The 27,771-nt window shown below is 37.8% G+C and overlaps 1 protein-coding gene across 7 annotated transcripts in view; it reads left to right on the forward strand.

Annotated features, from left to right (window-relative positions):
• Nucleotides 1-27,771, forward strand: part of FOXJ3 (forkhead box J3) — a 149,476-nt gene that overhangs the window by 102,269 nt on the left and 19,436 nt on the right. For 6 of the 7 annotated variants that reach the window (XM_047870540.1, XM_047870544.1, XM_047870541.1 and 3 more), the window contains 5 exons: nt 3,004-3,105; nt 15,932-16,060; nt 19,218-19,392; nt 23,485-23,901; nt 27,644-27,745. In XM_047870540.1, the coding sequence (XP_047726496.1) occupies nt 3,004-3,105; nt 15,932-16,060; nt 19,218-19,392; nt 23,485-23,901; nt 27,644-27,745 (925 nt within the window). The remainder of the gene's footprint in view (nt 1-3,003; nt 3,106-15,931; nt 16,061-19,217; nt 19,393-23,484; nt 23,902-27,643; nt 27,746-27,771) is intronic. The other variant, XM_047870539.1, reaches the window with a different exon arrangement.

Genomic DNA, 27,771 nt, shown 5'->3' on the forward strand with positions numbered 1-27,771 from the left:
TTGTATGTCTAGTAATTTTAGATTGTATCCTGGACACCGTGTTATGTTATATAGACTCTGAGGTCTGTTATAATCTTGTATAGAATATTGATATTTTTGTTTTAGCTGGCAGGTAGCCACATTAGACTGAAACTGTTAATTCTCTCTAACCTTCTGTGGACAGTGGTTCTAATTTCAATTTAATTCTTTAAGTCTGTGCTTTAGTCTGCATTTCCATGGTTCAGAAGTCAGCCTTTTGTGAAAACTTTTGTGGTGGTTCATACATAGTACTAGGGCATCTCTTTTGATTTTCTTCCCAGGGGATTCAGTCCTCTCTCTGATAGCTGGCAGTGTTTACCTCGGCTCTCTTCCCTAGTTCCCTCTGACAGAAAGATAACTTCAGCCACATCTACTTAGTTCCACATCTACTGCCCAGTCTTGGGGCAAAGCTGCAAGAAAACAGGAGACTGAGGCTGGTGTCTCCCAAGTTTTGACTTGTCTCCACATCTGCCTCATAGAATTACTTTTCAGAATCCTCAGCTAGTTTTAATCCTGTGTCCCATGCCTCCCTCCTCCACCCCCCCAACTTGTAGTTGTTATCAGCAGAAGCTTGGTCTTTGGGGAGATCACACCACCATTCTGGAAGTAGAATTTGAATGAATAGGATTTTGACAGGGAGAAAGAGGAAACTCCAGAAAGCACCTTTCACAAGCTGACTACTCTCTCCTAGATTAGACTCATTGATACTTGCTTTGTCCAGAATTTGAGTTTCGGCTGCCATTATAATAGTTATCAGGATACATTTTGGGACACCTAGATGACCGGCTTTACTAATCAGACTGTTTATTGTCTGTTAATAATGTAGAATCCTTGAGCCTATAACTAAAAATGTATACCATACTATTGAGCATATCAAAGCATGTAAAGAGAGTGTTGTTTATTCTCTTGATGGAACCAGACTGAAGTATCCATGAAGAATATATAATTAAAAGAGTTTTAAATTTTGCCATCTAATTTATTATAGCTGAAGTTATGAATCTGCCTTTGTAGGAAAACAGTGTCTCATATCAAAGCTCTTTCTTTTCTCCTTAATCACTATTAAATATCCCTCTGTATCATAGATGTTCAGCATCAGTAACAGCTAAGTTTTTGTAGTTATCATAACAGCTAGCCCTTACCATGCATTTCAGGTACTGTGCTAAGAGCTTTGCACAAGTTACTTCATTAATGCTCTTAACAGACCTCTAAAGGAAGTGACATAATCCTCTTTTTTATACATGGATAAAAGAGCATAAAGGTTGAGTAATTTGTCTGCAGTCACACCACACAGGCTTGCCTCTTCCTACCAGTGAGGAGGAGTGAGAATTATAGTCGAAATGGAGATGACTAAGTTGGGTTAGAGGAACATGAGATTTGCAGTGTTCCAAAGTAAATGTTAATTCAGGTATAGCTAAATTGGTTGGCACCAAAATTGAGGCATAGACGCAGTTGTCTGTGTAGTTCTTCCACTTGTATTGCTTGCTTTTCTTTTTTTTTCTTTCTGTTTTAGAGAGAGTGTGCACAAGTTGGGGAAAGGGGCAGAGGGAGAGAGAATCTTAAGCAGGCTTCACGCTCAGTGTGGAGCCTGACACTGGACTGTATCCCACAACCCTGGGATAATGACCTGAGCTGAAATCAAGAGTTGGATGCTCACCCGACTGAGCCACCCAGGCGCCCCTTTCTACTTGTATTTCTGAAGCCCTTTGCCACTTTCACCTCATTCTCATTGTGTACCCAGCACCTAAGTGCCAGATACTATTATCTGGGGGGTGATTCTTATCTTTTATTTTGTTCATTTCAATAAGCTGCCTATTCCCTACTTTCACAGGATATCTGGTGAAAAATTCACGGTGAGGAATTAATTGATAAATAGATTAATCTTAGAAATATGTCTCAGTGAAATTGCTTTCTTTTGTCATTTAGTGTGATCTCTTAAAAATGCATATTCAGTTGAGATCATGTGTGGCACATTTTTTTTTTCCAGAAGAGGAATGTACATAGAACTAGCATCATAGCCACAAATTGTTTATATCTTCCCTTTCTTTAACTTCCAGCATTGAAGTCGAACTCCCTTGAGTGCTCATCAAAGCCATAAGCACCATTTTGATGGACGAAAGAGGAGTTATCACAATTTATACCCCAAATTCTAAATACAGAATTTTGACCCCCCATGTTAGCTCTATAAGCAATGTGTATGAAGTTGTGTTCTTCAGTGCTGTTTAGCTGCACTAACAAGGGAAGAAAAATGAAACAACTGAGAACCTTAAATCAGAGAGATTTATTTCTCTTTCAAGTAGAAGTTTTGAGATAGATTGGACCAGACAGATAACTGGCTGTGTTCCACGAATTCATTTAGGTGTCCGTGTTCCTTCTTATCTTGTATTTTTGGTGTTCCCCAGGGTATTACCCTCAGCTTTATGATGAAGCAAGATTACCACCGCTCTGTCTGTGTTCCAGCCTGCAGTAGTAGGGAAAGACAAGAGTGGAGGACAAGCAGGTTTTTTTTCACAGGCGTGATCCAGTTGACACATCACTCTTGCTCACATCTTCTTTACACATGTTAGTTACATGGCCACATACACCTTAGTCGCATGGACACAGATGGTTGCAAATGAGGCTGGAAAAGGTAGTATTTAGCTGGGCAGGCCATAAGTCAGTAACTGTAGGGTTTTATTACTAAAAGGAAGAAGGGGGGAATATGGATATTTATAGGACCATTAGCAGTCTCTGCTATAGAATTTTTGCTAAACTATCCTACAGTCAATTAAAAGAGCTGGTAAGAAGTAGCCATACCAATGGACTTTGTGATATCAAGTCAGTAGCATATTAAAATATAGTACAAGAGATTTAAGCAGGGATTTAAGTTCATGTTTTTAGAAACGAAGCACAAAACCAGATGTTAGAATTTGATGAAATATCTTCAAATTGTGTTAAAGTTGCTGGATATATGAGCTAATAATTATTTATTTTGTTCTTGTATTTTAGGCCTCAACTCCATATAGCATAGATTCAGATTCTTTGGGAATGGAGTGTATTATTTCGGGAAGTGCCTCTCCAACTCTGGCAATCAACACTGTGACTAACAAAGTAATTCTGTTTTTTTAAACACTTTCGAAATGTGATTGAATAATACATTTAATTTGCCTTTATAATAACAATAGAGTTCTGTATGAGTGAGGTTACAGATGATATAAATTTGGCTAACCTATTCATGGCAGCTTGAAAGCTTGAATCCACGATGTTTTGAGGTGTGCACAAATTAGAAGGAAATATTTCCCTAAAGATTAAGTTGGAGGATGCTTATTGGGAAGCTCTATATTAATTTAAATCCTTGACACTGCCAGTTCCCAATGATAAAATTTTGAGTCTGCATTTTATCAAATCAGTTTGGATAAAAAAAACCATTGATTACCCCTCTAAATATGTGATTGAAAAAGAAAAGATTGTCAGATTCCCAAGCAGTCAGCACAATCCAGGAAAATGAATAATTTGGACAAACTCATACAGTTCATTGGAATGGTGGTCACCCTATTTCATGATATTCAACTGTAGGTCCATATCCAGAAATATAGTATGTTATAATCTGCTGTCTTTCTCCTCTCCTCTCTCCTCTCTCCTCTCTCTCTCCTCTCTCCTCTCTCCTCTCTCTCTCCTCTCTCCTCTCTCTCTCCTCTCTCTCTCCTCTCTCCTCTCTCCTCTCTCTCTTCTCCCCCCTCCCCCCTCCCCCCTCCCCTCTCCTCACACACACACACACACACACACACACACACACACGCATAACTATACTGACACAGTGTACACAGGATCTTTTTATTTGTACAAAGATAATAAACCAATAGAAGACAGTTTATAATTTTAGTGACTGATCACATTTACAATTTAGAAAGTAAACTGGCACCTGAGGTGTAGAGTATTGATTTTTCTCAAATAACCAGTCCATGGAATGATTCCATCAGAATCACTTAAGAGAGGTCTATGTGGGTGCATATGTGTGAGTGTTTGGTGGTGGTGGTGGTAATTACAAGGTTTTATAGCAGGCCTACCAGATCATTTATTTTACACTTACGGATAGGGTTCAGAAATCTGTACTTTAAGAAATCATCCCTTATTGTGCCCAGCTAGACTTGAGAATTTCTGGTGAAGCAGAATGGGCTAGGATCAGAAATATCCAATACTGTTTTTTGTGGTAGTCCAAGTAGGAGGCTTAAACATAGGTAGTTATGGCTGTTAGGAAACAATTAGGAACTAGTAATGCTAGGACTTCATGATGAAATAATATGGAGGTCAAAGGAGGTGGAGTTTTTGGACTTCTAGATACAATGGAGTAGCTAGTTTTAGATTAATCGTTCTTCCTATCTATATAAAATACCACCATCCCCCACTACCAATAAAAAGCAGGGAAGAGGCACTGGAGAACAGCAAAGCCAGGCCTTCAGGGATGAAGATCCCATAAAAAAGGGAAATACATTGAGATAAGCCCTACAAATTTTGCCTTGGGACATTTCTCAGTTCTTAATGCATGGCATACAGACTGAAAAGAAAACAGAAGCCAAAAGCAGCCATTGGGTTAGGGAGACAAAAACTGGAGTTTGGGGCTACGAAACAGCCTGGGCTTGAGGACTAGATCCTCATGGATCTCAGAAGTAAGTTTACCTTCTTGCAAGTAATATCCACTTAAGGCATTTGCTAACTCCTGATTCATTTATGTACTTGGGCTCAGGCCTAGACAAAACAAGTGGATTTTTCACTACTCAGAATTAAGCAGTCTCACAGAGAAGGAAGGGACAAAAATTGTCGTTCATGATCTTCAGGGAGGAGGAGGCCATGGTAAAAGGCTTTCAAGTTACCTCAGAAGGGTTATGTTCCAGAGGAGGAGCAAACCAAAATAGACCAACTGCAAATTATTATCGGGTGGTTGCTAATATTCTTCTGCTTGCCAAAAGAAAACTAAATCCTTTCTGGAAGAAGATAACATCATACTGAGCTTTTGCAGTTTTTCATAAGATCTCAACTTTCAGTCAAAAATTTCAGACATTCCAGGAAACAGGACCAAATAATTAAGTGACAAGGGGGTGGGTACAGAAAGACAACATAAACATATCTACAAGTGATCTAGATATGGATTTTAAAATAACTATGACTAATATGTTCAAAATAGTCGAATTATAGAAAATTTATCCAAGAATTGGAATCTGTATGGAAGGATCAAGAGGAAACTTTAAAATTGAAAAATATAATAATTGAAATTAAGAATTTGATAGATGGGTTCAGCAGTAAATTAGGCACACCAGAGGAGAGAATAGTGAACTGGAAGAAAGGTTCGTAGAAAATAGAATGAAACACAAAGAAAAACAATGAAAATTCAGAAAAACTTAAGGGATAAATGGGATATGCGGGAAAAAGTCTAACAAACTTTCTAGTCTTCCAGAGGAAAAAGGAATAAGGAAGGAACAATATTTTAAAGTTTTTAAACTGATGAAAGATAACACAGTACAGATTCAGGAATTTCTGAGAACCCCAAGAAAGATTAATGAAAAGAAACCTTATTGGGCAAAGAAAATCAAGCTCCTAAAAAAACAAAGATTAAAAAAATGTTAAAATCAGAGGCAAAACAGGCAACTTCAAAGGAACAACAGTAAGCCAGGCACTGACTTCTGAATACAAATGCTAAAAGCTAGACACGAGAATGAAATTTGTATCGTGCTTAAAGGAAATACCTACTAATCCAGAATTCTGCAATTAAAATTTCTGTGGAAAATGAAGGTTAAATAAATAGATTTTTACAAAAACAAAATTAGAGAGAATATGTTACTAATACATCAGTAGTAAACAATTAAAGGGAACTAATTTTTTAGATAGAAGGAAATTATCCTGTGCTGGAAAGAATGGAGAACACTAAAAGAGTATGTTGATCAATGTGAATGTGTATTGAGTATTTAAAACAATAGCATTTCTGTTACATAACACAATGCCTTTGAGTCTAAAATACTACAGAAGTTAAAATACATGGCAATACTAGGGTAAGGCAGGAAGAAATATAATTGACCCTTGTGCAATGTGAAATTTAGGGATGCCACCTCCCATGCCCCCCAAACAATTGAAAATCCGTGTATAACTTTTGACTTAACTAATAGCCTACTGTTGACTGGAAGCCTTACTGATACCATAAATAGTTGATTAATACATATTTTGTATGTTATATGCATTATATTCTGTATTCTTACAAGAAAGCTAGAGAAAAGAAAATGTTATTAAGAAAACCTTAAGGGAGAGAAAAAATATTTTTACAGTACTGTATTGTATGTATGTATTTATTTGTATTTATTTTTAATTTTTTTAATCTTTATTTATGTTTGGGGGTGGGGGAGCAGAGTGGGAGCTGGGGAGGAACAGAGAGGGAAAAACGGATCTGAGGTAGGCTCCAGTCTCTGAACCATCATCACAGAGCCCGACGTGGGGCTTGAACTCACTGACCGCGAATCATGACCTGAGCTGAAGTTGGGCGCTTAACCGACTAGGCCACCCAGGCGCCCTTGTATTTTTTTATTTTTATTTTTTAAAGTTTATTTGTTTTGAGAGAGAGAGAGAGAAAGAGCAAATGTGTGCCCACACAAGTGGGGAAGGAGCAGAGAGAAGGGGGGAGAGAGAGAATCCCAAGCAGGCTCCTCACTGGCACAGTGCACTGTCAGCACACTGTCAGCACGGAGCCTGACACAGGGCTCAAACTCCCAAACCATGAGATTATGACCTGAGCCAAAGTCAGACACTTAACTGACTGAGCCACTCAGGTGCTTCTATTTATTTTTAATTTTAAATCAAACTCTTCACCCAACATGGGGTTTGAACTCATGACCCCAATATCAAAAGTTACATGCTCTACCTACTAAGGCAGTCAGACTCCCTAGTACTGTACTGGGTTTATTGAAAAAATTCTCTGTATAAGTAGACCCACGCAGTTCAAATCCATGTTGTTAAGGACCAGCTGTGTATACAGTTGAAACCTTTGCATTACATGGGAATTGGTAAAAGTACTAAGTCAAGGGCATGTTGTGATATTTAGGGCAGTGGTTATTTTAACACACCAGCATGTATCAGAATAACTAGGAGGACTTGTTAAAACCGAGGTTGCTGAGCCTCAGAATTTCTGATTTAGTACATTGGATTGGGGTCTGAAAATCTGAAATTTTTTTTTTTTCTTTTTTTAAGATTTAAGTAGTCTCCACACCCAACATGGGCCTGGAACTCACAACCTTGAGATCAGAAGCCACATGTTCTACCAACTGAGCCAGCTAAGCACCCCTGAAAATTTGAATTTCTAATAGTACTCAGATACTGGTCCTATTATTGCTTACTACAAGAAGAGTAAAAGAATATAAAATAAGCAAGGAAAAATAATAAATCCAGAAGTAGACACAAAAGGAGAAATAAATGAGCAAAGAAGAGATAGAGAAATAGGAAAATAAATATGTATTCAGATTGAATTATGTTGGGAAATGTAAATGAACAAAATACTCCATTTAAAAGTCAAAGATTGTCAGACTGGATAAAAAAGTAAAATTCAACTTATGTGCTACTCACAAGAAGTATTTCTTAAAGGACAAGACACATTACTGAAAATAAAGATACTTTGTTATGAAAAAGGATCATTTTAGTAATACTAAATTTGTCAGCCTTTTAAAGCCAACAAAACTAAAAGGAGAAATAGATTAAGTCCTTGATCAGAGGAAGATTTTAACATATGTCTCTCTATAACTCCTGGAAGAAGCAGATCAAAATTAAAACATAACAAATCAAACAAATCCCATTAAAGATAGAGAAGATTTGAATCATGAAATTAGGAATTTGACCCATTTGATATATATAGAATATTTCATTTAACAATTGCAGAATATACATTTTTAAGTGCACATGGAATATTTACCAAAATTGATCATGTAATACTGATGAATGCTAGACCATAAAGAAGTCTCAACAAATTTCAGATGACCATCGTACAGTGTGTCTTTTCCAGCACAGGGGAATTTAAGTGGAAATAATAACAAATAGGTATTTAGAAAGTTACCTAAAGTTTGCAGATTAAGCAGTATAGTTATAAATAACCCAGGATCAAGAAAGAATCATAATAGAAATTAGAAAATACTTAAAGAAACATAAAATATGAAAGCCTGTAGAATGCAGTTGAAGTATTAGCTTAAATGCATGTACTAGAACAAAAGAAAGATTGAATATTAATGATTTAAGCATCTAGATAAAGATCAAAATAAATCTGAAGAAGACGAAGGTTATAAATAAGTCAGGAAGCAAGAAGTTGATTCTTTGTAAGGATTAATAAAATTTCTAGCCAAGGTGGGATAACAAGGTCTAAATTTACTTTGCTACCTGAAACAATTGAAAAAATAGACAAAATATGTGCAACAATGGTTTTTAAGAGATTGGGCCATAGGACAGTGATCCCTGAGAAATTGTGAACAAATAAGGTCAGCCCTATGATTGTCCTAGCTTACTGTCTGGAGAAAGTTTCCAAGGTACAGAGGTCTCCCTGAGTAGAGCATATGGATCTAGGAGATCATGGAATCTCCAGGGTGGCTAGAGTTCACAGGGCAGCATATCAGAGAAGAGAAAGCTGCACCAAGGGAGAATTCCAGTGATATACAAAAGGTCTCCTTGAGTCTTCAGCTGAGTACTTATCAGTGCATGAGTAAGGAAGACAAGGGAAAGAACCACCTGAAAGGATTAGTGTGGATAATTACTGATATTCCTATAGGGCCAGGCATAGTAACTTTCACACAAGAGTGAAGTGCTTCATAATTCACAGGTCATTAGGTAAGGTACTCAGGAGTTTGCTTTAATAGTGGAATAAAATTAGCCCTAGACTAAAACGCTGCTCTGGTCCTGTCTACACACCTTCAAAGCAAAACCCAAGAAGATCGGTCTATTTTCAGATAAATCAGTTCTTTAAATTTGATTTTGATTTTTTTCATATGTATCAGAGGCCATTATAAAATTTCCCCTTTTAAAGTTTATAATTCAGGAGTTCTTGGTATATTCACAAGGTTGTTGTGCACCTGTTAACCACCATCTAATTCCAGAACATTTTCATCACCCAAAAAGAAAACCCTGTACCTATTAGCATTCATTCCCTATTCCATCCATTTCCTGTAACTGTTAATTTACTTTCTAACTCTATGAATTTGCCTATTCTGGACATTTCGTATAAATGGAATCCTATAATAAATATGTGACCTGTTATGTCTGATTTCTTTCACTAAACACATTTTCAAGGTTCAGCCATGTTGCAGCATATATCAGGACTTCGTCCCTGTTGTCAAATAATTTAACTGTGTTCCAGAATAAAGCTCAAAAATTTACAAGAATACAAAACTGTCTAGCACTTAACAGTGTAAAGTTCACAGTGGTCTGGCATCCAATAAAAAATTACCAGGCTGGCAAGAAGTAGTAAACAAAACAACCCATAATGAGGTGAAAATTAATCAGAACTGACCCAGAAATAACACAGGTGATAGAATTAGTTTAAAAGGACATAGACAATTACTATAAGCCAAGATACAGAAATAACCGAAGTGTCTATCAGTGGATGAATGGGTAATGAAGCTGTGTGTGTGTGTGTGTGTGTGTGTGTGTGTGTGTGTGTGTGTGTGTGTGTAGACACAAAATAGAATATTATTTAGCCATGAAACGCAAGTTCTGCCATTTATGACAACATAGATAGACCTTAGGGCATTATACCAAGTGAAAGATACATACTGTATTTATATGTGGAATCTTAAAAGGCCAAACTCCTAGAAACAAAGTAAAACGGTGGTTACCAGGGGGCTATCAGGTGGCAGAAATGGAAAAATGTTGGTCAAAAGGTACAAACTTTCAGTTATAAGATGATCGAGTGTGGAGGATCTATCGTATAGTGTGGTGATTATTGTTAACAGTATTGTATTCATGTGTACATGAAAGCTGGCTAGGTGAGTAAATCTTAAATATACTCATCATAAAATGGAAATGGTAATTATGTTAGTTGATGCAAGAGTGGTATTTATTTTGGAGTACATAAGTGTATCAAATGAACACCTTGTATACCTTAAACTTTTATGTTCTATCTCAAAGCTGGAAAAAGCCCAGTTATTATAATTGTATTCATGGAGGAGCTAAAGGATAGGTTGAACATTTGTATAGACACATGGAAGATATTTTTTTTAAATACAAATCAAACTTCTTAGAGATAAAAATTATGTCTGACTTGAAAAATACACTTGATGGAATTAACAGCAGATAAGACACAAAGATGATTGACCTTGAAAATATAGCAGTAAAAGTTAGACAAAATGAAATACGTGAAAAGACTTTAAAAAAGTACATACATAGAGTATTAGCACTGGTAACAACTTAAAGCAACCTAATATATGTGTAATTGAAGTTCCTAATGGAACTCTGGATCTACGGAAAGGAATTAGGACTAGAAATGGTAATGACATGAGTAAATATAAAGCTTTTTCTTTTTAATCTAAATCTCTTTAAAAAATAATAAACTTTTTCTTATTATTTAAAAAAAAATGTTTTATGTTTATTTCTGAGAGAGAGACAGTGTGAGCAGGGGAGGGGCAGAGAGTGAGGGAGACACAGAATCCGAAGCAGGCTCCAGGCACTGAGCTGTCAACACCAACACGGGGCTTGAACCCAGGAACTGGGAGACTGTGACCTGAGCTGAAGTCAGAGGCTTAACTGACTGAGCCACCCAGGCGCCCCGATAATAAACTGTTTAAAGTAAAGATAACAAAAGTATGTTGTGGGTTTATAACATGTAGAAATAAAATATAGGACAACAGTAGTACTCAGGCAGGTAGAGGAGAAATGGAAGTGTTAGGAAAGAAGTATTAAATAAACTTTGAGTAAGCAGAAACAAAGCTATTATAGGTGACATGATTGTTTATATGGAAAATTCAGAAAAATCTACAGATAAACTCAGAACTAATAAATTAACAAGGTCTTGATATCAGTATTAGATTTTAGAAATCCATTACATTTCTCTATATGAGTCAGACAAAATAAAAAGATGACACTTAAGTTAGCTTTCAAAAACATCAAATACCTAGGATTTTTTTTTTTTTAATTTTTTTTCCAACGTTTTCTTATTTATTTTTGGGACAGATAGAGACAGAGGATGAACGGGGGAGGGGCAGAGAGAGAGGGAGACGCAGAATCGGAAACAGGCTCCAGGCTCCGAGCCATCAGCCCAGAGCCTGACGCGGGGCTCGAACTCACGGACCGCGAGATCGTGACCTGGCTGAAGTCGGACGCTTAACCGACTGCGCCACCCAGGCGCCCCAAATACCTAGGATTAAATGGAAGATGAACTCTACACAGAAAACTATAACAAAAAGACTCAGGAAAATAAATTATAGAAAGAACAAAATAATTAAAAAAATAAAAAATCAGAAAAAAAATACCTAGAGAAAACAAAGGAAGTATAAATAAACGTATGTATAATTTTCATTGAGAAGATTATTATAAAGTCAGTTTTTCCTAGATTGATCTGTAGATTAAAATCTCAATCAAAAGTCCCCTGTGCTTTTTTGGGGGGGAAGGGAAGGGAATAGAAAATGACTAACTGATCTTAAAATGTAAATGGGAATCCAAATGGCAAATGGTAGTTGAAGAAAATGTTGAAGAAAAAGATAAATGGTAGAGGATTTATATTTATACTTCCAAATATCAAGAGTAAGCCTACAGTAATTGAAAGAGTGATATTGGCATAAGAGTCCACAAATAGACTTAAGGAACAGAACTCAGTGATGTCTTTGAACGAACGGTGCTGGATCAATAGGGAAATCAGATTTTCCATTCACAAAAATCAGTTCGAGATGGATCTGAGATACAAATATAAATGATAAAACCATAAAACTCTCAGTTGGAAGAAAAAGAAAAGGAATTTTAAGAAATGTAATGAGGTAATAAAGATTTAAGAGTAGATATTAGTGTAACAGAAAATAAAGCTTTGTGTAATCCTTTAACTTTACTATAAAAGGACAGAAAAGCATACATTGTATGATTCCGTTTATACTTAGTTCAAAAACAGGAAAACCAGCCAATAGTGGTAGAAGTTGGTATAGTGGGTGCCTGTAACAGAGAAAGGGATGGATAATGACTAGCTGGTGAATGGGAGAGCACCTGAGTGGGCCTTCTGGAATGCTGGTAATGTTCTATATCAGGTTCTGTGGTCTTTGGACACCTAGGTAACTAAGACCCTTTTAGGGATTCCATGAGGTCAAAACTATTTTTATAATAATACTATAATACTATTTGTCTTTTCCTTTATTTTTGTATTTTCATTGATGGAGCAAAAGCAGTAGTATGTAAATGTTAGCACAGATCAAGGCAGTGACACCTAAGTATTAATAGTCATTGTATTTTCGCTGCCCACACCCTTCAGATTAAAATAAAGAATAGCAGTTTTACTTAAAGATTTCTTTGGTGAAGCAGGAAAAATAGTTTTATTAAGTTGTGACCTTTGAGTACATGTCTTTTTAACATTCTTTGTAATGAAAATGGAAAGTATGCATAAAACACTTAGACTACATGCTGAAGTACCTGCCTGTGGTTGTTTTGTGTGGTTGTTTGAGGTGGATGTGAAGCCAACTGCTTTGTTCATGGATCATAGGGTTCCTTAGGATTGAGGGAGAGGGGCAGAAGGAGAGAGAGAGGGAGAAAATCCTGAACAGGCTCCACACTCAGTGCAGAGCCACACACTGGGCTCAATTCCATGACCCTGGAATCATGACCCGAGCCGAAATCAAGAGTTGGACGGAGCTACCCCTGCACCCCAGGATCATTGTTTTTACTTGAAAGAACAGTTGACACTGATTATTCAGATTTGGGTATTTGGCAGGTGTTTTCTTGGTAGTGAATCTGTCACCTCCAGGAAAACTGTTGGCAGTATACTTTGCCAATGGTAAAATTTGAGCTTTGAAGCAAAAAGTAGAAGTTTGGAACACTTGTATCCACCACAAAAGACTTCTAATGAGATCATCGGTGATGTTAGCAAGTATGATGTTTTGATGTTGTGTAATGAAATGTGTCCGTATTTAGAAGATCTGTGTAACAATGAACGAGTATTTTCCATATGGCAGTGAATAATGTTACAAAACCATGCATAGATGAACGATCCATTCACAATACAGGGTCGAACAGTGGACTTTAATGTATCAGAGTATGAAAAATCTAGTGGTATGTTTTCAGGTCCACATTGCAACTAATCTTTAAAAAATTGTCATTTGTCCTGTTTTGGTATGGTATCAAAAGTCCATCCACAATGATCTGAAAGTCTGTTAAAATATTCTTCCCTTTTCCAAATATGTGTGTGTGTGTGTGTGTGTGTGTGTGTGAGAGAGAGAGAGAGAGAGAGAGAGAGAGAGAGAGAGAGAGACTGGGTTTGCTTTCTATAGTTGCACCTAAACAACTTACTGCAGCAGGAAAGAGAATCTAGTGGTTTTCTGTTAAGCCAGCATCGAGATTTACAATAATGTAAAACTAAAGGAACTCATCTAATTTTATTTGTTTATTGGGAGAAAATATTTCTTATGTTAACATTTAGTTGGGTTTATAATTGTTTAAGTTAGTGAAAAATGTGTTTTTTTATTAATTTTTTTTTTTAACATTTATTTATTTTGAGACAGAGAAAGACAGAGCATGAACAGGGGAGGGTCAGAGAGAGAGGGAGACAGAATCTGAAACAGGCTCCAGGCTCCAAGCTGTCAGCACAGAGCCTGACGCGGGGCTCGAACTCATACCGCGAGATCGTGACCTGAGCCGAAGTCGGACGCCCAACCGACTGAGCCACCCAGGCGCCCCATGAAAAATGTGTTTTAATATACAACATGCTAATTATTAGTAGATACATCAGCACAAACAGAAAGTTCCTTGACTCTCCAATTTTTAAGACTGCAAAAGTGTTCTAAGATCAGTTTGAGAACTGTTCTATACTTTGTTCTGGCTGGTGATTACATAAGTAGCCCACTTTGTAATAAATTAGTAATTTGTGCACTTTACTCTGTGTATGTGTTACATTTTAATAAAAAATGTTTATCCTTCTTCCAGATAAGATTTTGTCCAAGATTTCTGACTTGAGTGATAGGTAACTGAGCATGGACAGGACAGAGTGATCGGCTAAGAAAATTACCATAGGATGCTTGTAATTTGTTGGGCTAGGAGCCTATAAGGTTCATTTTTTTTTTAATGAAATTTATATTGGAAGTATTTACCAGAAAAATCTTTGCCAGAGTTTCCTTTATTCCCTCTTAGTTTTTCTTATATTCTTTTCCCTATTTAGTTCCTAGGCATGTATTGTTCCTAGTTGATGTTGAATGAGGAACAGTTTGGTTTTGCCTTAAGTATAGAGGCATACATGCCTAGTTTTTTACATATTTGGCCTCTTGGCAAATATTTGTAGCATTTAGCATGACTCCATTTTTAGCACAAACAGAAGGATGGTGATAGGTCAATTGGTTATTAAGTTAGCAGATATTTATTAACTGTATACTGGTAGAAAGCACTATGTTGGTTATGATTACTTATTGGGGACTTAAGGAGCTAACAGTCTAATAGTGGATAAAAATTTGATAAAAATTAGTTATACCATACAGCTAAATGTATTGTGCCCATGGAAATAGCATAGAAAGGAAAGTTGGTAGTAGCATCTGAAGAGAACCTTGGATTATACCTAGGCTAGTTAACTGTTTTAAAAAATCTCATTTTTATTGGTTTCTAATTAAAAATTATATTACTTATTTTAAACAAACTTGAGCATTGTAAAAATATCAGTGATAAGTCTTCAGGAATACCCAGCCACCTGCCAATTAACCATTGTTAACAGCTTGATTTATAGACCTTAACATCTAATGTTTATATTAGCATCTTGTTATTTTTAATTAGGGGTTTTTTTTGTTTGTTTGTTTTAGTGTTTATTTTTGAGACAGAGAGAGACAGAGCATGAGTGGCGGAGGGGCAGAGAGAGAGGGAGACACAGAATCTGAAGCAGGCCCTGGGCTCTGAGCTGTCAGCACAGAGCCTGACATGGGGCTTGAACTCCCGTACCGTGAGATCATGACCTGAGCCAAAGTTGGAAGCTTAACCGACTGAGCCACCCAGGCACCCCTTCATCTTGTTATTTTTAAAATTAGATCACATACCTATGAGTTTGCAAATGTGTTAGACTGTTGAGTTTCCACTTTTCAATAATACAACCACTATGATGCCTGTGATTTTTAAAAATTCCTTTTGTGTTTTTTTAAAGATTTAAAGATTTAATTTTAAGATTTTTTTTTTTTTTTTTTAGAGAGCATGTGCCCATGCATGCGCATGAGTGGAAAAGGGTCAGAGAGAGGGGAAGAGAGAGAATTCCAAGCAGGCTCTGTGCTAACAGCCGCAACAAGGAGCTCAGTCACACAAAATGTGGCATCATGACCTGAGCTGAGATCAGGAGTCGGACGCTTAAATGACTGAGCCACCCAGGCACCCTGATGCCTAAGATTTTGACAGAAGAGAATAACAGTTTTGTTTAAGGCTTGAGTAAAAATAAATGTATGCATTGTAGAAATATTTAACAGTAAAAATCTACAATCCCCTTATTGAATGTTGATGAACTAATTATACCTGAAAATATATCAAATTTATGTACTTCTAGATAGGATATGCTTTTCAGTTTGAGAGTAAATTATTTATATTTAATGGTGAACATGGAGTTAGCAATGAAGGGCATGGAGTTGGGGTAGGTAAGCAGCAAAGGAAAGACTGCTAACATTTTATCCTCCTGCCATATACCAGCCTAATTGTATTTTTGTAGAGTTGCTTAAAAAGTACTCTTTTCAGTGGGAACTACTTATGCAAATGTTTTTTTCTTTTCTAGGTAACATTGTACAACACTGATCAGGATGGTAGTGATAGCCCACGCAGTAGCCTTAACAACAGTCTCTCAGATCAGAGTTTGGCATCTGTTAATTTGAACAGTGTTGGAAGTGTGCATAATTATACACCGGTAAGTCTTGATGAAGTTAACATCTTTGTTAAGTACTCCTTTAGTGCTTAAAACTAAACCAGATATCATGGAAGTGCAAATAAAAAGTGAAAATGTGTATTTTTCACAATCAATTCATTAGCTTAGATAAGTAGAGCAGATTCGTACCTTGACAGTGTATTAATTGGTACTTATATTTTACCAGGTTAGATACAAATATATGGTTGTACGATGTTTTATTATTTTGGTCTACTTTATCTGTTCTGTGTCCAAATGAAAAGTAATTGGAATAGGAAAAAAAAATTGTACTTCAGTCTAGCAAAGCTATACTTGATGATACTTTACAGTCCTTGGTAAAAGAGTTTAGAAGATGTACATATCACCTCGTTTTCCAGCTGTAGGTCTGAGAGGGGGGTTCTACAAACCACAAAGGTTAGGATGGCTTGGTACCCAGTTGTTAAGCAGCCTTATATTTTTAATTTTAGTCTGGAAAACAAAGCTATGCTATTAAGGGACCTGTGTGTGCTGATTTTGTTACCTATAATAAGAACATGACCCTTGTGTTATTTGATACCTCTTTTCAAATCGTCTGGCAACTGTCCTCCCTAGAAGATAGAACAGAGCCCAAGAGCCATATACTATGCTGTTCTTTGGTTTAAATTTGGTCTCACTAGTTCAGTCCCTATCCCAGATTGAGTAAATAGGCAAAACCTTATACAGGATAAAGATACACAGGGGTGGGAGGAACCTTAAATAAGAAAATAACTCCAGGGAAACCAAACTGAAAGAGCAGAATTAAAATTCACATTGAATGTAAAAAAACAAAAGGTGGCTCTGCAAAACTGTTTTCAGTGCTCTGGGGAAAAAAATATTCTTTCAGAATGCAGAAGTAACATAATGGAATAAAAGTTATGTAAAAGAAGGTACTAGATCTGGAGAATTGAGAATTATAGGTGTCCCCGAAGAAGCAGCTAGAATAGTTAGTATAGAAGCAGTTTTCAGAAGAAATGGAGATTATAAAAGGGTTACTGAGCTGTAGGAAAAGTTAATGGGGAAAAACCTATACCTAGACACATCATGACACATTTTAAAATTTCAAAAGTAATCATCCATATAAATACTCTGGTAGAAGAAATAAGATATATTCAAAGAAACACAAATCATACTTCTGGAATGCTAAGTATCAGAGGATAATGGAATACTTCATGTAGAGTTTTGAGGGAATAGGTTTGGATTATGTCCAGCTAAATTTGCATTCATGTGTGAACTCAAGAGAGAGACCTTCTTTGATACATGGAGCTTAAAAAGCATCCTACCTTTGTTTTCATGTACCCTTCCTAAAAAACATTACTTTGCTGATCAAGAGATGAACTAAATTAAAGCATTCAGTAATGATGAAATCACGATATAAGAGGATTGGTTGGCGCATTGAAGCAAACTAAGCAAAGATTTAATGATTTTAAGTTGCTTTTAAAATAATGTGAATGTAGGAAATCTTGACAGCAAACAGAATCAAAGAACACAGAGTATGGTATCAGAAAATAAAAGGAAAGGAAAAAATTAAATTTGTAGAACTAGGTGACAGAAGAAAGAACAAACCTATCTGTGTACACGTAGGAGGGTTAAACTTCGCTGTGAAAAGCCAGACATTGTAGACCACTCTTATTTATTTATTTTTTTAATGTTTATTTATTTTGCAAGAGAGAAATAGCAATCAGGGGAGGGACAGAGAGGGAGGGAGACAGAGAAACCTAAGCAGGCTCCGTAGTGCCCTTGCAGAGCCGTACGCAGAGCTCCAACTCACGACCCATGAGATCATGACCTAAGGTGAAATTAGGAGTCGGATGCTTAACTCACTGGGCCACCTGGGTGCCCCCAGACTGCTCTTTTTCACTTAACAAGACACCAAGTGGTCATCAAACACTTCTTAAGCAATAGTATAGCACCAGCTGCTGGTTGGGCTTGTCATAGGTGTATAGAATCAGTCTGTAATGACACAGTGAGCCCAGATGCACTGGGACAGTGTTACTACTTATGTATAAGCCAGATCAGTATGGTGTCAGCTCTCCACATCTCACAGGATGATTCCAAACTAGGGGGGCCAGGTGACAGACTTCACAAGTGGTGGGTCACTGTAGTGCAGGAACACATTCCATACTGCAACTAAGCAGTTGTATAACTTGCAGCTGTACCCTAAGAGGGTAAAGTAGAAAGTCCCCTGCCTTGCTGGAAATAGGGAGGCAGATGAGAAACTGTCTCGTGGCAGCTTCCTGCAAGGTAGAGAGGGAGATGAGAAACTGCCCCATGGCTGCCTCCCACAAAACAGGAAGGCAGATGAGAAATGGATGAGAACTTGCTCCTCATAAGACCACTCACATCGCCACAGCTTAGGTCATCCTGCCATTGAGCCTTGCTTCCATGGCCTGTGTAGAGATGTGTAATGTTGCCAATGTGTCAGTGCCAGTACCGCCCCTTGATAAAATCTTTAAGAGATACAGATGATCATTTTTTATTTTATTTCTAGTTGTGCTGCCTTCAACGATAACTCTTATTTTTTAGGTAGTTATGCTGTTTTTTTTTTTCTTTGCATAGCTCAAAGCCAGGCTGTATTTGTTTTTCTCAGAATCTTCTTTACCTGTTACCTTTCGTTTCTTATTTCCCCTTGGTTTCATTTGAAACAATTTTCTCTAGAAATGGAGAGTTAGGTGTATTGAAGCTCCTTGCTGCTTTGGGCAGTGCCATACAACCTGACTCACAGTATTTGAGTTTAAATACTTAAAGATTAATTGAATAAATGAGAAATGTTAGTAATACCCCAATAGAGTGGAGTTGGAGACGAAATTGCTTCAGAAGAATCAAGATGAAGATTTTACAGAAACTGGAAGGGTCCCAGGCCTGGCTCATCATTTATTAGTGTGATCTTGGGAAGGTCATTGAACTTCTTTGAACTCTATCCCCTCTTTTATGAGATGTGGTGGTTGGGTTAGATTTCTGTGGTTCTTTAAAATCCAAGTTAACAATTTTGTGGTCTTGTCCTTTATGTGTACCCAACTTAACAGAGAATGGGAAAGCCAAAGACAGGGACAATATTCAAATAGTTTAATTCCTGTATTGTATGTAACAAACCAATTCTGATGTATAGAGCTACTAAATTAGTGGTATTTTCTTTTAACGTTAGGTGACAAACCATCCAGAACCGGTCTCTCAGTCATTAACTCCTCAACAGCAGCCACAGTACAACCTTCCCGAACGAGACAAACAACTACTTTTCTCAGAGTATAATTTTGAAGATCTCAGTGCCTCATTTCGGAGCCTTTATAAGTCAGTTTTTGAGCAGTCACTTAGTCAACAAGGTGAGTTTGTTTTCTTGGGGTGAGGGTTGTTTTATTGAAGTGTAATTGACATACATATCCTATTAGTTTCAGGTGGACTTTTTTAAATACCTTTTTTGTAAAGTAAAGTTTTTTAAAAATTTAATTTATTTTTTAAATTTACATCCAAGTTAGCATATAGTGCAACGGTGATTTCAGGAGTAGATTCCTTTTTTTTTTTTTTTAATGTTTATTTATTTTTTTTTTTTTTTATTTTTTAAAAATTTTTTTTTTCAACATTTTTATTTATTTTTGGGACAGAGAGAGACAGAGCATGAATGGGGGAGGGGCAGAGAGAGAGGGAGACACAGAATCAGAAACAGGCTCCAGGCTCCGAGCCATCAGCCCAGAGCCTGACGCGGGGCTTGAACTCACGGACCGCGAGATCGTGACCTGGCTGAAGTCGGAGGCTTAACCGACTGCACCACCCAGGCGCCCCTGTTTATTTATTTTTGAGAGAGAGACAGAGCATGAGTGGGGGAGGGGCAGAGAGAGAGGGAGACACAGAATCCGAAGCAGGCTCCAGGCTCCGAGCTGTCAGCACAGAGCTCAGTGTGGGGCTCAAACTCACAAACCGTGAGATCATGACCTGAGCTGAAGTCGGACGATTAACCGACTGAGCCACGCAGGCGCCCCCAGGAGTAGATTCCTTAATGCCCCTACCCATTTAGTCCATCCCCCCCACACAACCCCTCTGTTTGTTCTCCATATTTAAGAGTCTCTTATGTTTTGTCCCCCTCCCTGTTTTTTAATTATTTTTGCTTCCCTTCCTTTATGTTCATCTGTTTTGAAAAAAAAAATTTTTTTTTTTAACGTTTATTTATTTTTGAGATGGGGAGAGACAGAGCATGAACGGGGGAGGGTCAGAGAGAGGGAGACACAGAATCTGAAACAGGCTCCAGGCTCTGAGCTGTCAGCACAGAGCCCGACACGGGGCTCAAACTCACGGACTGCGAGATCATGACCTGAGCCGAAGTCGGCCGCTTAACCGACTGAGCCACCCAGGCACCCCTGTTCATCTGTTCTGTATCTTAAAGTCCTCATATGAGTGAAGTCATATGATATTGTTGTAAAGGAAATTTTTATTGAAAAATCTTTTTAAGGCTTATTTTCACATAGCAGCTGTTAAGTTTCTTTAATGGTTGAACAGTATCATCATGATCAAACTGAATATTCTTTGTGCCTTTACTGTGCCCTGTGTATATTTATATAATAGCACAAGAATGCAGATCAATTTCATCTTGCATACTTACTTCACTTCCTAGTGGTGTCCTGGAGGAGTGCTGTGTGAAGAGTTCTGACACTGCATCTGTGCCCTGTGGGGGAGGCTGCCATGGTTAATTAGCGTCTGGCATGTGAAGTGTTTGAGTGGTAAATGTTGCACTACAGGAATAGATGTGCCTTGCCTTTCTGTACCGTTATTAGCAAAGAGATAGCTGTTGGAATATGGTAGCACCAAGTCTGTAATTTAATGTGTGGCACTTATAAGTGAACACTATAGGATCACCATTTCATACAACACACTTAAATCATATTTTAGCAATAAAAGTGATTTTGGTTGAGATGCTCTGTTGGCATCTCAGTCAAATGCTAGATTGTTCTGTTATGTGTTACTGTCCTTTAGCTGCTGGTTTAATTTTGGTCAGAGTCATGTGATAGGATCAAGATGTTGCATTGTCCTTCCTCCATAAAATACTAGAAATTGTTAGGAACTCTACTATTAAAGTACTTCCTAATTGCTTCGTTTGACAAATTATTTCTGCCCCAACTCAGAGAGCGTACCTGTTCACAGCAGTGAATACAATAGACAAAAATCCCTGTGTTTATAGTTTACATTTTAATGATTATCATTGTCAGATACTATGAAAGTTAGTTATATGCATCAGTGAATATCAGTAACTTGTACAGGAAGTTGGTTTTTCTGGTTAAGGTAAGATTCATGTATTTTTCTCAAGTTTTCTTTTAAATTTTCTTTCCAGAAAAGTGCAAAAGGGACTAATACAAGATTTTGCTAGCAGATCCAGCTGTGGTGATCATATTAGAAAAATACTGGCTTTGCCCTGCGTCGGGCTCTGTGCTGACAGCTCGGAGCCTGGAGCCTGCTTCAGATGATGTGTCTCTCTCTCTCTCTGTTCCTCCCCCGCTCACACTCTATCTATCTCTCTCAAAAATAAATAAATATTAAAAAAAGAGAGAGAAATACTGGCTTTGAAATAGCAATGGCAAGAATTTCTGAAACCCCTAATGATATTTCATCACACTAAATTTTTTTTTTTAAAACAATTTGGGATTGAAAATGGAATAGATCATATCTGGGTTCCCTTTTAAAATGGTAAGATGTTATTGGAAATAGATAATGAAGTAACTGCTTTCTTTTATGTGACTGTAATAACCTTGTAGATTCCCTGTAAATAACAGTTCTTTCCAGGGCCAAGGCAAGAACTTAACTCTTCCGTGTATAAAATCTTAATTTATTAGGTTTTGAGGTTATCTTACAATGTACTCTAATGCAATTTTGCTATTAAAAAAAAATTTAGTTTATTTTTTGAGAGAGAGAAAGAGCAGGGGAGGGGCAGAGAGAGAAGGAGAGAGAGAGAATCCCAAGCAGGCTCCCCACTGTCAGCACAGAACACAGTGCAGGGCTCGAACCCATGAACCGTGAGGTCATGACCTGAGCTGAATTGAGAGTCGGATGCTTAACCGACTGAGCCACCCAGGTGCCTCTAATGTAATTTTACTATTAATGGGGAGTATGAGAATAATACCACTTTTATTTAAAAGGTTTGATTCTTTTACTGACTGGCACTATGCTTCAAGATTTTATTTTTCACTTAATAAAATTTTTCTTGTGTTTGGTTCAGTAAAATGTGTTATGTGCCATCCTTTGGGATCTGAAAGTAGCGTAGTCATGTAGAACAAAATATTGGAGTAAGATTTCTTAAAATGAATGTCTACCTGCAAACCAAAAGTACATTATTTTTAACATTAGGTGCTTCTGGTCTAATCATCATTATCATCATAGCAGCTAACATTTACTGAGCTCATCTGCACCCTGCACTTGCACCATGGCTTTTAATCCTCACGATTCTGTGAAATAGATATATCATACCCATCTATAAGTGAGGTAATGGTGGCTTGTAGAAGTTAATAACTTTTCAAAGTTACCAAGCGTGCAGATGGCAGTACAGAGACTTGAATCCTTACTTTCCGGTGCTGTAAATTATGCAGTCTTAGTCCCTAAAGTGTACATGTCTCAAGAATACTCCATAAGCCAAATGAATAAGCAGTGGAGGTGGCTGTTTTGTTTCTCTTAGTTTTAAGAATTCTGGCTGCCTTTGACTTAAGAGTTTTTGGAGTAGTCAAAGAGTTCAGAAATAACAGGGCCTTATTTTCCTCTCCACCTCTGTCAAAGCCTTTGGTCTTCAGGCCTTTCAAGGCTTTCAAGACTTTGTCTCAGATACTGCCTTTTTAAGGGAAAAAAATTTTTTTTTGCATTTATTTAGTTTTGAGAGACAGAGACAGAGCACACATGGGGGAGGGGCAGAGAGAGAAGGAGACACAGAATCCAAAGCAGGCTCCAGGCTCTGACCTGTCAGCACAGAGCCCGATGCGGGGCTTGAACCCATGAACCGTGGGATCATGACCTGAGCTGAAGTCGGATGCTTAACCAATGGAGCCACCCAGGCGCCCCTCAGATACTGCCTTTTTAAGGACAGCTTTTCCATATCCCAGCCCTTTCCTAACTGAATAGGCAAGAGGCAGAATTCCTGTGTGCCTTCCGTATACTTCTGCCTTAGTACTTACATTATTGGACATAACCTCCTTGAGTGTCTGTCCTTCTTCTAGGCCATGGGCTACTTGAGGGCAGAGCCTGGTGTTTCTTAACTCTTCTCAGTGATTCCAGAGTCTGGTGTTCAGTGGATGTTCCATCAACACTTTTTAAACCGAACTGGCATTGTTTCCTGAGGATGTGTACCTCTGCTCTGTAAACGTCTGTTTATTTTGTAAACGTCTGCCACAAAATAACAACTGAAACCTGACCCTGAATGCTCTTGCTTCTCTGACTATGTCTAGGTTTGATGACCATCCCTTCCGAATCTTCCCAGCAGTCCCACACCTCGTGTCCATATCAGCACTCTCCTAGCAACACAGTGAGCTCTCATCCACACAACAACCAGAGCAACCTGTCCAACAATCATGGCAGTGGCCTCAGCACCACGGGCAGTAATTCAGTCGCACAGGTCTCACTGCCTCACTCCCAGATGCATACACAGCCGTCTCCACACCCATCCCATCGACCACATGGTTTACCACAGCATCCACAGCGTCCCCAGCACCCGGCATCGCACCCGCAGCAACACAGCCAGCTCCAGCCCCCTCACCCCCAGCACCCCTCTCCACATCAACACGTACAGCACCATCCGAACCATCAACATCAGCCGTTAACACATCAGGCGCCGCCACCCCCACAACAGGTATCCTGTAATTCTGGTAAGTTGGTGTCTCCTGACTTGTGTTTGGCTAACTGTGAATTAGGATATGTTCTTTGTTATCTGGGGCTTATATATATTTACTACCAAAACTCTTCTCTCTTCTCCTTTTGTGTTTCCTTGCTGTAATCCTGTAGTTGTAAGTCACTGAATCCATACAGTGTATCAGATTTTTGTGGTTAAAATTTATCATGACATCATAGGCAGACTCAGTAACCTTGTAGGTTTTGGTTTTAACTCTTGTTTGTTCTTCTGGAAAATAAGTGTTTTTGTGATCATTTGAAAGAAGAATGGGATGCACAGTCTGTCTACAATCTATTGTGATTCAGTGTGGTATAGAAGAAAGAGTATAGATTTGTGTCAGAAAAACGTGTATTTGAGTCCTCATTATGGCTCTTGTGATCTTTCGTGTATTTCTCTTAGTCTTATTATTTTCTCATCTATACATATGGAACTAAAGTACCCTGATATACAGTGTTGTTATGAGGATTGCATTGAGAATACAAATAGGAAATGCCTCGTCAGGTACCTAGCCTTTAAGTATTCAGAGAATGTTCCCACTCTTCCTTTCTTCGCTTATTCCTGCCAAGTATCTCATTTTAGAAAGATAGATTGCAAAGGAAGAAGACATTCTTCACATTCTCATTTTTAAAAAATCTATTGCTCTTAAGATAGGTCTTGATAGTTTCTGGTGACATGCTTAATTGACATTGCTTATAGACCAGGCATCTCTCTGTACTGCAGCACTCCCAAGGGGTGCCACAGACATAGACTACAAGGTGATTGGGGCCCTTTGGAGCTGTGCCAGAGTACAGATCCTTCCCTCAGCTTGCCTGGCTGCCCACTTACCATCTAAATCACTGATGAGATTTTTATCCTGGAGCGACAATTTCTAAGTGCTGGCCAGTGCTAGTTCTTACCAATTAGAAATTGATCATTATTTCAGGCAATTAAAAATCTGTTGAGGGGGAAGTAACCTTTAGATAGTGTATACTGTCTCTTATATTCTGACTTTGCTATAAAGCTTAAGTTTTTCTGAAATGGTTTCCTTTTTTACAAAGTAGAAAAAATATAATTTTGGGGGGGGGGGAGAATTAAGGTACAGAAATGCAGATCAGAGTACTTGAAACTTAGTTTCTTTTCATAATTTATTTTGTTTTCCCAGTTAATAACTAAGTAGGTTCTAGAATAAAGTTGAAAATTGGGTATAGTTCTTTCCTTGATGGAAGATCTCCTAAAACACCTTAAAATTATTTTTAAGTTTACGCCTAGAAAAAAAAGTATAAATATAGGCCTCTTTTGTAACTGTTAGTGTTAGTCACTATTGCCCACCTTTAAAAAATTTTTTTTTTTATTGAACTTGTAATTCATGCGCCATGTTACATTAGTTTTAGATGTACAACACAGTGATTCAACAACTCTACATGTTATGCTCTGTCCACAAGTATAGCTACCATCTGTCACTATACAATGCTGTTAAAATACCTACCACTGACTGTATTTCTTATGCTGTACCTTTCATACCTGTGACTTGTGTCATAATTAGAAGCCTGTACCTCCCACTCCTCTTCACCCATTTGGCACCCCAACCTGTTTGTTCTGTGTTTTCAGATTCCACATATAAGTGAGATCTTAATGATATTTGACTTCCTCTGACTTTCTTCACTTACACTTGCCTACCTTTTAATGTCAGTGCACTCTTCAGAAAGTTAAGCTTGTTCTTAGTATGATTTTTTAAAGACACTTTAAAAAAATTATTGTATTTTATTTTAGAGAGTGCTAGTGGGGGAAAAGGGCAGAGAGTGAGGGATGGGGAGAGAATGAAAATCTTAACCAGCCTCTACACCCAGCATGGAGCCTGATGGGAGGCTTGATCCTGGGATCATACCCTGAGGTGAAATCAAGAGTCAGATGTTCAACTGAGCCACCCAGGCACCTCGTTTTTAATATGATTTTAAGGATTGACTAATGATTGTAGAGATTTGATATCAGTAGAAGTCTGATGCTCTGGTCTTTCTTTCTATTAAATCTAATGATTGCTAGGGCAGAAAAAAGTACTATTACAGCTGAAAACACTCCATCATGTGGTCTTAGTCGCCTGTTATTATATCAGCAGTTGCTTGCAGGAGAAGGAAAGTAGCTGTTCACCTGGAGCTGTTAGGAATAATCATTTTGGCTGTGATAATAATCTCTGAATTAAAAATTTGTCATTTATAAGATGAGACTAAGCAGGTTGTCTTAAATAGGGAAGGAATGGAAGAAACTAATAGTTGTTTGAGTTCCCACTATGTGGTAGGCAATTTAGATACATCATCTCATATTATCTTCCCAATTCAAGTATGAATTACCACATTTAGTAGATAGGAAAGTGTAACTCAAAAAAATTAAGTAGTTTGCTTGAGATCAGAGCTAATAAGTGGTAGAATTGGAATTTATATTGTGGCTTGTCAGGACTTCAAAGATTGTAACACCAGTAATTCCAAAAGGACTAAAATCAGTAACCATTTACTGATTTGTAGAGTTTGTTTGCCTAGCCACTCTCTTGCAGAGATTGCTTTGTGTTGCCAAGTCAGCATTTATTATAGGTTATGGACTTGAAAGTCTGATGGACTTGAATGTTTGTGCCTTAGTTAGGGCATTATTTTTCTCCAACAAATTTCTCGCTAAATTAAGAGTTGCCTAAGGGCAGAGTCACGTTGTCTCTGGTTCATTGTTTATTTGAAACAAAAGTCCATAATTGGCAGATTTTTGTAAACCAAGTAACCAGTAGTTGATAGAGAGTTATCTGTGTTACGGCAAAAAAATCCTTTTTACTAGTTCTTACCTTTATCCATCCAGGGATGATTCTGATAACAGAATAATTTGTGCAGCAGTCACTGAAGGGAGGATTTTCTTCCTCTACTCAGTACTGTCTCATTGAGGGTAGTTCTTGCCCCATGCCCCTGAGTAGTGATCACTTTGCTGACATACAGACTGTGGAGTCTTAACCCTCCTGATGATGTCACATCAGAGCGCACTGTTCCTGACTAGAAATGCCCTGGTTTGGATTCATCAGCATTTCTTAGAGAGGTCTCAACCCTTTCTTTTTCTACTTTGCCAGGAGGACTGTATTAAGACATTTCTCTCTCCTAAGGTTGCCTTGTAAGAAATTTGTCTACTTGCTATACAATCTCATTTACCTCCCTTAAGTCACTTAAGTCAGTGCTTTAAGTTATACTGTGTTGCTTCTAAATGGGAACCTACCTCTGAGTTACAAAGAACATATCTCTTAATGTCATAACAAGACAGGAAAATGAACTTCATATAGTGGTGAGGGCAGATGTTTTATTGATTTATATGACTTGTAGTGCCTGGCCATTCATTTGTACTGTACAAATGTAAAGAGCACTAATCAAGTTTGACATTTTAAGGTGATAGGGCTATTTGTGAGCTGTCAGACTAGAGCTTAGAAGCACCAGGTTCAAGTTTTGGATTCATCGTGGTGACCTTGCTAAGTTATGCCATCTCTCTGGGTTCATTTTCTTTTTATTTATGGAACGAAGAGGAATAAGACCCCTCTTCCTGTTTCACAGAGATGACTGCCCCCAGCAATAAATACATGATATTAATGTGTACAAATCCATTTGTAAAACTGGATAGGAATCTGCCCGTGTCAGGAATAAGCCCAGCTCATTATCTTCCCCTACCCTGTACTTCACACTCACTATTCAAGACTTATAGTGTTGTCAATATTATTTTTATAGGTGTTTCGAATGATTGGTATGCAACACTTGATATGCTAAAAGAAAGTTGTCGAATTGCCAGCAGTGTTAATTGGTCAGATGTAGACCTTTCACAGTTCCAAGGTGAGTATTGGGTCTTTTTGACATAT

This window comes from Prionailurus viverrinus, chromosome C1 (genome assembly GCF_022837055.1).
Source record: "Prionailurus viverrinus isolate Anna chromosome C1, UM_Priviv_1.0, whole genome shotgun sequence".
Taxonomy (NCBI): domain Eukaryota; kingdom Metazoa; phylum Chordata; class Mammalia; order Carnivora; family Felidae; genus Prionailurus; species Prionailurus viverrinus.